At 45.3% G+C, this 13,130-nt stretch overlaps 1 protein-coding gene across 1 annotated transcript; it reads right to left on the bottom strand.

Annotated features, from left to right (window-relative positions):
• Positions 1 to 1,044: 1,044 nt before the first annotated feature.
• LOC144102255 (BTB/POZ domain-containing protein 6-like) lies at positions 1,045 to 4,214 on the bottom strand. Its single transcript, XM_077635558.1, has 3 exons — positions 4,198 to 4,214; positions 1,445 to 2,087; positions 1,045 to 1,128 (listed from the first exon to the last, which is right to left on the bottom strand). The coding sequence occupies exons 1-3, from the start codon at positions 4,212 to 4,214 to the stop codon at positions 1,045 to 1,047; spliced, it is 744 nt and encodes a 247-aa protein (XP_077491684.1).
• Between the last annotated feature and the right edge of the window lie 8,916 nt (positions 4,215 to 13,130).

Here is a 13,130-nt window from a genome sequence, read left to right as displayed (position 1 = left end):
GAATTTTGTTGAGCCACAGCGCCGAGGGTAATCGCGTTTTCGAAATTCTAAAAACTGATTGGTTATTACTAACGACCGGCTACAAATCGGTACTTTCAAGTATGCGCCTAACTCTATTATTTAAGAAGTTAATTAGTAGAAATTAGTTAACCAGCTTGCTTCTTAAAAAGAGTCACCGGTTTTCTGGTGTCCGGTGATTTCATATCTGGTTTTCAGCTCTCTCACCTTCTTCTCTACGCTTCTTTTTCTTACGCTTGCAGTGAAGATAGATAGATAGATAGATAGATAGATAGATAGATAGATAGATAGATAGATGGATGGATGGATGGATGGATGGATGGATGGATGGATGGATGGATGGATGGATGGATGGATGGATGGATGGATGGATGGATGGATGGATGGATGGATGGATGGATGGATGGATGGATGGATGGATGGATGGATGGATGGATGGATGGATGGATGGATGGATGGATGGATGGATGGATGGATGGATGGATGGATGGATGGATGGATGGATGGATGGATGGATGGATGGATGGATGGATGGATGGATGGATGGATGGATGGATGGATGGATGGATGGATGGATGGATGGATGGATGGATGGATGGATGGATGGATGGATGGATGGATGGATGGATGGATGGATGGATGGATGGATGGATGGATGGATGGATGGATGGATGGATGGATGGATGGATGGATGGATGGATGGATGGATGGATGGATGGATGGATGGATGGATGGATGGATGGATGGATGGATGGATGGATGGATGGATGGATGGATGGATGGATGGATGGATGGATGGATGGATGGATGGATGGATGGATGGATGGATGGATGGATGGATGGATGGATGGATGGATGGATGGATGGATAGATAGATAGATAGATAGATAGATAGATAGATAGATAGATAGATAGATAGATAGATAAAGAGGAGGAGGGAAAGACAGGGAACACAAGACAGGGACATAACGTGCGGACCCCCTTGAGGACAACGAACACTCTTGCAGTGAAGACTGTTCGTTATCTTCAAGGGGGTCCGCACGTTATGTCACTAGTCTCGATTGAGGGCGCCACATTTTGGTCCAGCAGGCACATGAAGTTCAGCTTTGCCTAGAAAATAGAAAGGCTGCCTGAATCATAGCAAAAGCCATACATTGGTCACCGATCGTACTAAACGTTAGTCGCGGCCACTCTGGTGTTATAGAGTGATTTTGCGTTGATTTTGAAATTTATGTAACATCTTCCTTTAATAGCTTCAATTTCACAATTTCTCATCATCTTCCGGTTGAAAATGGATTGACATGGAGGATAGCCATCTCTGCCCTTGTCGTGGTGTGTAGACTCATTCCCTAAGACTAAGAGTCTGATCAAAAAGCAAAGACAGCGCTGCTTCAGGCTGTCCAAACAAAACGCCGCCTATTCCAACGTTGGGTGAAGGTGATCCAAATGAGTACTCGAATGTCTGCCCAAATTCGACACCTCCTGGCATTCGTGGTGTCCGGATGGTGCAGAAACCTGATGGCATGGGCCACGAACCTGGGCTCACAATGTTGCTCATGATCGCGTAAGCTTCGTCGGCGCTGAAGATTCCCCACGCGTTCTGCCTTGCAACAAACTCGTGTACAGTGAGTGCAAGGAACCGTAACTTGGGAAACAAAGGCAGCAAGACTTCCCGGATGTTATAAGGTCTACCACGGGCTACACAGCGCGCACTGCACTGCTTGTTGCCCCAGGCGTAAACGGCCTCCAGCACCGATACCTCGTCAACATTAGTCAGGTGGTCGAGGATGTAGTTGACAGTGCCCTCCAAGCAGCTCTCGAACGCACTAGAACTGAGCACTGCCAGGCTATTTGCGGAAATGACTTTGCTGGCAGGTAACACGAAGCCTTGCTCGCCCATGGTCAAAAGGTAGTCCAGATATTTACACACGTCGGCTGGGCCCATCCTGCGCATCACGTATTCGAGGCATTTGTTGGCGAGTTCCGGAACCATGAACTTTTCGGCCGCGGTGCGGATGGAGGCGGCCTGCAGTACGCTTTCAACCTGCAGTTTGCCGCTGTACAAGTACCTGCATCGCAGAGCATCATGTACTCGTTGTTAAACGTAGTGAACAGCAGACACCTTTCAAAACAAAACGATCAAATTGGTCACATACTTGCTAGGGCCGTGTTTTATCCTGGTTTTACTAACGAAAATTAACAAAACAAAAGGCATTACACTGAGATTAGGCAGCTGCATTGGCTACCCGCTGAGGTGGCTGAGTGATGTCCGCTCTCGTCTGCCATGCCTGGGGAGGCTGGCTCTATCTCAGTCCCGGCGACCGCATTTCGATAGCGACGACTCTCAAGACGGCCGTATGCTCTGGGATGCCAATGTACAGTCTGTCAAATGTATACAGCCCAAGGGATTTCCTTGCAAGCCGTGTGGCGGGGGCTCTTTTGCACATTTTATAGTCCAAAGCTTGGGAGGGTTGAGGGCTTTAAAGGAAGCTGAAGCACTTTTCGGAAAAAAAAAGACTTCTTTACGTCATTTTATAGCTTTTAGTCCGCTGAAAAAGAATATATCATTAAAAAAAGCGGAAATAAACGATAAAAGCTGTTTTTTAGAAGAAAACGTGCCCCAACGCATCAGGGCGCCGAGCGAACGCCGCTCTTGCCCGCGATTGGCCGGGACTGTCGTGACGTCATCTACGGGGATCTCCGGCCGGCACCGACGGCGTTGCTGCGTAGCGCGTTGCTTCAGCTGGCTTTTAAGGACTACGTTTTGGAAATTATGGACAATTCAAGCTGTGCTGAACAGTTTGGACTTTCGCCATGCATGTTCGAGCCATCAGCAGCTTCAAAAAACGGCGGAACCAACGACGCCGCGGAGTGCGCCGACAGCGAAAGTCAACTTGCGACATTTTCACGTGTTGGAAATCTCGACTGGATGGATGGATGGATGGATGGATGGATGGATGGATGGATGGACGGACGGACGGACGGACGGACGGACGGACGGACGGACGGACGGACGGACGGACGGACGGACGGACGGACGGTTGGATGGATGGATGGCAGCTTTTATTTCCACCGGAAATGGAGACCCCTTACTACTCACCGCTCCCGGCACGCAGGCTTGGAGGGCGGGGACGGGAACTTCCGTGACTAAAGGCTAACGAAGAGATTTTATCTCTTCGCGGCCTCAGCCGCCAGGTGGATTGGCTTGTTTCTGCAGAGCGGGTTCTTCGCTGCGCAGCAGGGGTTCCCAGCTTTCTGTGCTATCAGTATCTTCGTCGACACCGCGGTAGTCAGCGCATTCTTATATTCTTTGCTTCCGGGTAACCGTGGAACCGCCGGACTGTCGGAACCTGGACGAGCGCGCGCAAACCTATTCCGAAATCGTCGAGAACTGCAGACTAAACAAGAAACTGGTGCCACTGCCAAAAAGAAGTTAAGTAATAGAGAAGCGACCGCATGGCGGCGCCTGCAAGCCGGAAATTTAGTTAACCCAGTATGGGCCTTTCACGTCCTACCAGGGTAACACGAGAACCAAATCTCGACTGATACGTATGTTTTACGTAGGTGCATGCGCGTGCATATCTATTGTGTAGGTGCATGGGCAAGTGGCAATGAAAAAAAAGGAAATTGTGCCCAAACGTTATTGTGTGACGCTGCTTGATAAAAGCCTGGCCCCCAACTTCTTTCCGGCGACAGTCTGTGTGTCTTCTTTCGCTGGTTTTTTCTCTTCACGAACTTCTTGTAACAGCTGTAAACATGATCTAAATCAGATCGCCGGCACGCTTAGACTAGTCGAAGAGGTAAAGCATTTGTTTCCTCATTTCTTTATAATTACTTGCCTATTTACTCCCGAAGGCCTTTCAGAACCACAATAGGATGCCAAACTGGATGAGTTGGAGTGGTTTTTTCACTGCTGTACTGCAGCGCGAAGAGACGAGGCGACCGGGAGGAAGCTCCCGTGTGCGCTTTAATTCTTTCTTCAGCGTGTTCGGGCTACTGTTCAACCATGAAACTTCTGCACTTACCTCCGTACATTGTTTTTTTTTTTTTGCATGCTGAACACGCTTTTGAAGAATAATTACGGCGGCATTTCGGAGCTCGCAGTGCTGCTCATCAAAACTAGTTTTTTTGCGAGATATAGTTGCTGCTGTTGCGTATCAAGGTAACCAGCAGAATTACTTGTGGATGACATACATGTATGCGTAACGCAACTCGACAACTTTGCCATTCTGACTCAAGGACGAATTAGCATGAATTCTGGCGCCATTGTCGATCGTCAGCCATGACCAAGCGCTCATGAATGCAAATATTTGCTTTGCTCAAGTATATTAGGCTTATATAATCGCTTTTTTGTTCAATTAGGTGCAGCTGCGTTTGCTGCGCGCTGATGAAAGATTAAGAGAATTGCTTATGCTGCCATGAGGTGCAAGCAATCAGAAAAAGCAATGGGGCACACAGTGCGTAACGAGCTCAAAAGAGTTCAAGACTGTGTGCCTTAAAGACAGTGCTGGAAGTGGCCTTAGCTCCGCATGGATGTGGACCAGCTGGAAAAGGCAAAGAGTTTACAAACACGTAAGAATGTAATATAACGAAAAGAGAAATATTGATGCACATATTTTGTGCAGGCAGTTTCGGCATGCTGCGTACCAGCAGGTTGTCTGGTTAACGTGGAAGAGGCTGACGGAGAACAACCGGCGGATTCTACCAAGCTGTGTGCTGAGCGCTGTTCAAAAGAAGTACCATGCCAAAACTGGTTAATATACAGGCTTGAAGCATTACAGGGAACGCCCGAACGAGAGAAAGTAAACGGCACTGGCAGAAGATTACGTTGATCTGTGGTTCGTCAAAGCGCGGGCTGCAGCGAAGTAAGCGCAGCCGAACGGCCGGCCGACTCTCCGTGAATGGCGTCACTTCCGCCAGCTCTCCCTCTCGGCCGTCCCCCCACCCGGTGCTTCCGGAAGCGATGAGGGTGTGCCGGCGGCGGGTTTTTAAGAAGCGATTGAAGCTCTGTTTGCGGACAGAACCGGGAAAAAATTTACACACATGATTTTCAAGGTTTGAAAACCGTTTCAACTTCCCTTTAAGTGTCTCCTGCCTTCGTGAGATTAGGGTCCCTGAGTATGCGATAGGAGCCGCGCTGAAGGGTTCAGAAGCAGACCCCTTGGGCTGTGTATTTTTGACAAGGGCTGTACATTTAAATACCTGGCGGGGTCACAACTAATCAGGCGCCCTCGAGTATACTGCCCCTCAAAGCAGATCTGTGACTACGGGACGTTAAACATCACACCATACCATAACAGATATTACCATACATTACCATACTTATTTATTTACAAAATAGTGCAGGCCCTTCTGGGCCATTGCGGGAGGGCAACAAACGCAACACGAATACAAAAAAACATCGAAAGAAATTTGAAACACAAAGCCGATAATTGCGTCGATCTTCTATTTTTTCAATGGAGCCTATGTCACGTAGCGCTGTCAAAAGTAAAGCATTCCATTCAGTTACGGTGAGGGGGAAGAAGTAGTAAAGTAGTGATGCAGTAAAGTTGTCAAGCTGTAACACAGATTATCTTGCAAGCTTTTTTTTTTCTGTCTCTAAAATGTCTGTGAGTGTCAGCATTTTAATTACGAAAAAATAAATCAAATTTGGTTGAAATGATTAAAAGTGGAATATAAACTGTAATCGCGAAGAAAACATTGTCCCTGCGAAGCAAAATATTCTTATTTGGAGTAAAGCTTCACAGTTAATTATAGACCGTTTGTTTCTTGTACTGCCGCTTAATTATGAGCGTACTTGAATACCTAATGTGCACTAACAATCGTTGGGCTTCGTTCTCGCATTCCTCTCTTCGCTTCACTTAAATTAAAGGTTCTAGTGCCTTGTAGTAAAAAAAAAATATAACACTACAATAAAAATAACGGTGCTGAAACCAGTCTGAAACCACTGAAGAAGAGCAGCTGGTTGGGAGTCGAACCTGTGACCCTTGGGTCGCGAGTCAGAAATTCTACACTAGGACATCAATGCGCTTTTGTTTACTTCATTGCATGGAAATCAATCCCGCTGAGATACCAAATGCTTCACGTACACGCATACTATTCCGCAATGCAGACACACGTCTTTGCACACTGCATTCCACCTGCACATCGAAATTTCGGGAGGCAAACATGAGCATCAAGAACCGGCAACCATTCAGGAGCGTTCGTTCGACTGGGTTAAATGAAAACCCTTCGCGCCTTATGGTAAACAAAAAAAAATATGTAAAAGACAGAAATTAAAATAGCCTCAAAGAAATTGAAACATTAGAGATAAAATAAAAATAAAAGTAAAATATAAAGAACAGTGTCCGTGTTTGCGAAGTGGTATGCAAAGAGGACCCGAAGCCGCTGAAGGAACCCATTGACGCTTTCGCATCATATCTTAAGGGCGGAGCTTAAGTGTCCACTTAATTTTTATTTGCTTCGACCCCCAACATTCTTTGTACTCAGACACCAACTAGAGCTTTCTGTCTCGGGCATTGCTAGATGTGGCGAGTTATATTCTGTATTCTCGGCCAAGGCTAAAACACGTCGCAGAATCGTCGCTGAGTAAAAAAAGCCAACAGCTACGTAGGCAAACTGAAAAGCTTGAGGGCCTGCTTTACCGCAACCTTAAAGAAGAAAATGCGATAGTATTTAGTGTATGTTCTCTGATGTCTAATCAGTGTGTAATATTTTTGAGATTAATCCGCCAGAATTCCGGCTTGAACCGGTTTCGCTGCTCTGATATGGTACGCATTGGTGAGCGCATTCTTGACTCTTCAAGTACCTTCAGTTGGATTATCATTTGGGACTATTGTAATCTCACCCACTAATAAACCTAACTCTCTTTGAGTGGATTTGGTGACGTCGCAGCGCTCTCAATTCACATTCATAGACCGCGGAGAGTCCTCGTACCCTAACTGGCGCTGTGGTGCAGCGGTTAAGCGATGCGCCACGGCGCCCTCAGGTGGTTATCTCAAAAACAGCCACCTCTCGGGCTGTGAAAATCAGATTGCGCTACTACGGCCCCCGTAAGGATTTTACGCCGCGCCACTGTGGGCAGGTGGAAACTGCATTTTTTTTGGCAACAGTGAGCAGTTTGTTCACAATTGGTAGGGAAGCTGGCACATGGCACGCCTGGCAAGTCGTTATGACATCAGGAAGCCACGTTACCTCTCCCGACCAATCAGAGAATTTCGTGCGGAATTTCACATTTAGCGGTGCTTTCTGAATGGTCAATTGGGGTTACGTGAGCATGACGACGTCATCAGGAAATTGACCGATCGGGGACTTTTGTTACGGAGAAGCCGGAAATTTTTTGCGAGACGACAGTCGAAGTGTTGTCGCATTAATGAAAGTTGTCACGCGAGACTGGGGCTGTTGTAGAGTAATGTCAATGGTGATATCCGGTGAATGCCTTTTGGATACCGAAATGACAAACCAAAAAATCGCCCTTTAAAAATTTACTCGCTTGAAACCCTTGTTTTATCAACTTTTTTCAGCGTAACGGTGTAGATTCGTTATTATCTGCTATAGTTGCTCCTGAGCGAAAGCTGTAGCAGAGATTTTTTTTTCCATTTCCGTGGCTACGTTGTTGATTGCCGGCGCTATCTATATCTTGTAACCAGAAACTATAACGCCTGAGAAAAACACTGCGGAAAAACTAATGTTGCCTGTATTGACTTATTACAGCAAACGTTCTGATAGTAAAGAGGCTACTCCTGCTGTAAACGGGGATTTTATAGATCAGGAAAGACCAAAAAGTTGAATACAGCTATCGCCCCCCCCCCACCCCCCCTCGGGTGTTTTTGCAGATCTCCGGCGATGTCATGACTAATTTTCATTCACTTCCAAACGCATATCACCGGGTTCATTTCGTTCTTTATTTCACTAGTTAAAATCGAGGGTAGGGAAAAAATGTTTCGTTTATAAATATAAATTTCACATCGATAATTGCGAATTTTGCTCTCGAAGAAACGCAAAAGGAGCCCAGAAATGAGTTTTTACTAAGCACAAAACTGTATGAACCTGTGCTAAGTTTTCCTTTCAGTTGCCAGTCCATCAGAATGACGCTTAGTGTAGCGTTAGAGTACGGAAGATGGGCGTCTTGCAAAAGGTGCGATCACAGACCCTACAAAAGCGGTGAGTTAGTCGCACGCTCTTTTTGTTGGTTGCTGGAACTTAATTAAGCTCTTAACCAATAATTAACTACATCCAATTGCATCCGTTACTGGCTCACATTGTTCTAATACCATTAATACGCACGCCGATAGAATTTTTGAAATGTGCATACAGAATTTTATTGGCCCTTTGAGGCTCGAACTGCTATTCGTTCAAATCGCCTGGGTAAGCATTACGAGCCTCGCCAGCGGCGTCCGCGACATGGAAAATTCACAGAAACTGACGGGTGCATTTCTAACGATGCTCCTTCCGATACGAGCCAAGAGCATATTTCCCGGAAGGCTGTTGCTGTCATGAAGGTGTACCTCGATATATCTCGTAGAGCGGCGCTCACACATCTTTTAGCGCGTGTCTAGTACCAAGATAAAGACAAAGGTGCAAAGAGGATGGAGGGTACTTCGCGATAACTCCCTATCTACTGAAGGCATACGAGATGTTCTTTCTGAAGGATGATGTGAAGCAGTGTTCTTCAGCATCGAATGCGTGCCACATTAATAAAAAAATGTATTGCAGGGAACGTTGAAGATCGCTTACCACCATCTGTAACATATGACTGCCTCATGGCACATCGCTCTGAAGTCACTTCGCAGTTCCATGCAGTTACACAGCGGATGCATACATTTCTGATCCGTGTAGCCCCATCGTTAGTTCCTATTGCTCCTCAGCTAAACCAATCTGACATTACAACAGTTACGTATAAAAGGAAGAGCGCTTTTCATGCACCGACGAAGAAAACTTATGTAACTTCTGTAACTTATGTATGTAACTTATGTTAAAAACTTGTGCAACTCAGGCCGATAGCTGCGACCAAGTTAAAACTTGCCTTCGGTCTGGTCTCTTGGAGCGAAAGCTATACTTCACGACCAAAGCTGCAACAGTAATTTCACCGCTGAAGCCTGACCTTCAACTGACCTTGTGAGTCTGAATACATAAATAATGCCGCCACTGGGTTTCGAACCCACGGCGGTGCGAAGAGAACAGCTTCGCTGGCCACTGCACGGGAGAACTACGCTATCGCCGCAGCGGATCACGCCTTGCGTTAAAATGCAACACACACCCACGCTGTGCATTGCACGTCGTCGTGTTCATCAACTAATACTGCTATTCAACTAATATCGTCGCCAGACGTGCCGATGACCCAGCAAACCAAAACCACCAGACAACCAGTGTAAACACACGCTTTGGAATGTCTACTCGTTTAACAACGTTAACGCCCTATCACTTCCTTTTTCTTTCCAGTTTCTTTTCTGGGCAGGAACATTGTCTTTCACTGAGAAGAGGTTTTGCGAGGTTGCTGTTTATCCGATGCGCGCAGTGATCGCGATGCAATCAAACAGAAATTATTAGAAGAGCACGTATGCGCACTTAGAAAGCAAGGTTCACTAAAAGTGTCAGTAAGAGTTCTACTTTCTTATTTCTTTTAAGTTCTCCTCCACAGCAGGTGCGATCCAGTACACGCAAGCAAGCAAACGTGCCTTAGTTTAGGCTGAATGTCTAAAGGTTTTGAAGTTATAAAGCAAGTGTTTCAGAAACGCGAAGTACTCGTTTCTTCTCAGCGAGGAGGAGCTCTGCGCAATCATACTGTGAGATCATGATGGATGAGACTGGCTTTTCATGCGCGCAAGTAAAATGTTTGAAAATAATTCTCCTGGTCTAACAACTGTAAGCAGCTGGGTGAAGCGTGACTAAGAAATTCGATGAACAAAAGGCGAGGGGAATTATTTTCGGTGATAATAACATTTACTCTAGGCACTAAAGAAAAAGCCATCGCTTGATTAGCATTCGAATTTGCTAGTCAGGACATTCTTAGCTCTATGAGGAGAACAGGCGACCAACCAATTTTCCTGCAAGGTTAGCCTTTGTTCTTTGGTACTGCTTTGTTCGGCTGTTTCTAAAGGGCAGTGTGCACCCTGGAATTTCTAGGCGACGTTCGTAAACCTTGGCACGTACGCAATGTTCATTCAGATAAAAAGAACGAGAACACTGTCAGCATCCAGTGTCAGCAGATCCAAACGCCCTCCTCTCGTTAGCTATTTCAGGTCGCGATGTGTGTTACCTTATATACGGGTTCATTATGAGCGGCTTTAGAGCGGAAATCGCCATTTAGAAAGCTCTCAGAACAGCCAGGAGACAACAAGGTGCTATTGTATTGGTGAAGGAATGAAAATACGCTGCTGAACGACCACTTGGGAAAACTGTAGAGACACTGCTAAGCAAAGCGCCGCCAAAAGTTTGTGCTCGCTGCTCTGGCAACATTGGGCTTCACTGCCATAAGCCAGATACTGTAATGTGCAACGCCGGCCATTAAGCGCCTCTTGGATGCTTTTTGCGTCCTTGAAAGAACCTGTCCGCTGGCTTAAGGAATCAATGGTTATTTTTTTTACGTGGGTAACTTTTATTCGAGTTTGTTTTTGAATCCACACAATGCTCTATTTCTACCTCGAATGGTACCCGCTATCATTTCATTTAACACAGCAATCGGTGCTGCTCCCAACTTATCTTCAAGTTTTTTGTTAGTGTCTAACCCTTACAAAAAATTTCTTTAGAAATTCTATAGACTGCCCATAGACTTATGTCTATAAACTCTATAGAATCTTAATAGACTAACCTTAGAGAACAGTCTACAGGCAATACAAACCTTATAGGCAGTCTATAGTCAATCAATAGATTTATGGCCATCACTTTTAGGAGGCTTTTGTTTATAGAGTCTATAGACTATGAATAGACAAAACGAAATAACTATAGGAAGGCAATAGAGTATAAGGAGTCTAGACTTTTTATACTATAAGAAGTCTACAGACTTCTTGTACACCATTTTTGTGAGGGAAGAGATTCCGGAAACTCTATATGGCATGCGAAAAACAACCACGAAAGACGCGGCGACCCCGGGACAAGGGCGCGTAATAACCCTAGTAATAGCGCTTGTTCCGAAATCTTTTTTTCTTTCATGGTTGACTTTTTAATGAGCTCTAGTGCTTCCGGAAACTGTGAGCCATTAGCCTGTCCTTAAGGTCTGTTTAAACGTCTAAGTTGTAGACACACTTATGCGTACTGACAGGATACATATGTTGTATGCTTTCTTTTAGGGCTACCGTTAGCTCGAGTTAGTAATTTGACAGTGTATTCTAAATTAGCTCGCTATCGTTCTGTTCTCCTTTTGCCCCAATTTACTTCTCCTTACCCATACTACTGAGTTTTTTTGTTTTTATAATTATTATAAGCATATCCTTGCACTTTTTGAGGTGTTCAAACATGAGCGGCAATTCATACTTTGAATTACGTGTGCGATATCTTCTTCAAATATAGGGTATTAAAGATTTTCCCACTGATTTTTAATAAAGTACATGCTTTAATCAATAAATCCGCCTACTCTTACGCATAATTCTTCCCAATCAGTACCTCTGAACACTTTTCGCAAGCAAGCAGGGAATTACTGTGGAGGGATTGCGTCCCTGCCTGAGATATTATCAGATCCACACTAACTTCTTTCGTCTAGAACTACGGTTACTGAGCGGTCCCAGTAAACGTTTGCCAGCATTTCTACACAGGTTTCCTGTAAGGTGCTTGTATGACAGCTGTTTAAACTTAATCCAACTATTCGTCCAATCCCTACAGACGGTACACAGGGACTTATTATATTCGTCGCATTTCTCAGCCCGTTGATGATATCATTGTCGTGCCTAATTCGAATGCCTTATTAAAGAGCCAGCCTCTTTCCTCTGTTGATTATGGCATAGTGTTACTCTGATGATATTTTCAAAGTCTCGCATTTTTTCCCTCTAATAAATGGGTAATTATAAGCATTAGCACAATAGTGTTAGGATTCTTTCACGCTTCCGATACGTTTGAGGGGGACGGGTATGCAAATTTGTAGGTTTCTCTAGTCTGATGCGGTGAAGCTCCGCCCACATAGAGGAACGGCGCACCGAATTCTTCCACGACAAAAAGTAGTCCGCTGTTAAAACTTCTTAACAAGAAGCTAACCGCAAGAAAAAAGTTAGTAACTGTAAACTTTTGATACCTGGCTTGTTCATTAATGTCAGACATCAAAAAACTGATTCCGTTTACTTTTGCGACTGGCTAGCGGAGTGATACAGTATGCCGCGGACCGTGGCCCAATGTTAAAAACTGCGGTTTTTTTAAGTTGTATCCTACTATAGCACAATTTTTCCTCCAAATACCAGAGATCCTGAGTTACTTGGTCCTAACATGCCGACTATGCCGTCTATAGTGCTTCTGAGGCTTGTATTACTTCTTGCTTTGTCACCACTGATTTTTTATCAGTAGCGCAGTGGTTGTCTAGGGGTTCGAGTAACTGTATTTTTTTCCATGTTTCCACTCTTCAATTTGGAGCTTCTTGTTCCAGTCGTACCGTCGAACCTACTTAGAACGGCTGCAGTTATAACGAACGCTCGGTTATTAGGAACGACGGCAGTGCTAACATGCAAATATGCATTAGGGGAATGTGACTGCGTTTGAGATGCAAGAAACAACCGTGGTGGCGTAACTATGTTAGAACGAACGAGGAGGTGCGGTTAACTCGCACCCGCAGTCGTAAAACTCTTCCGTAAGCACACAAATGGAAAATGGTTTCCGGGCGGCCGGTACACTCTCCCTCGAAAAGTACGCGGCTACCCAAAAACGGAATAAAAAAGGCGAGGCAGTGTCAATAAAATAGTGCAGTCTTACCAAATGATACCATCAAAAACGCATGCTTTAAAAGAGCCACAACACCACTGGTGAAAAACTGGGTAAGCTTTAAGATCAACCTTCCATTGTGATACCAGCGGCCCCTTGCCATCGGCAAATCTCGCGTTGTACATTGCTTTGAGAGCTACGTATTCTTACGCTACAGGCCGAACGCGACGACCTGGGTATCGCGTACCTTTAGTTTCATGCGACGAGCGTGC

This window comes from Amblyomma americanum, chromosome 8 (assembly GCF_052857255.1).
Source record: "Amblyomma americanum isolate KBUSLIRL-KWMA chromosome 8, ASM5285725v1, whole genome shotgun sequence".
Taxonomy (NCBI): domain Eukaryota; kingdom Metazoa; phylum Arthropoda; class Arachnida; order Ixodida; family Ixodidae; genus Amblyomma; species Amblyomma americanum.
The sequence above is the reverse complement of the archived record's forward strand: the minus strand, read 5'-3'. Positions and strand labels throughout refer to the sequence as shown.

What these genes read in the sequence shown, in the direction of transcription:
- LOC144102255 (XM_077635558.1), bottom strand. An exon ending in TTGGATCACCTTCACCCAAC is followed by an intron (nt 1,129 to 1,444) that starts GTTGGAATAGGC and finishes TCTATTTTCTAG; the next exon opens with GCAAAGCTGAACTTCATGTG.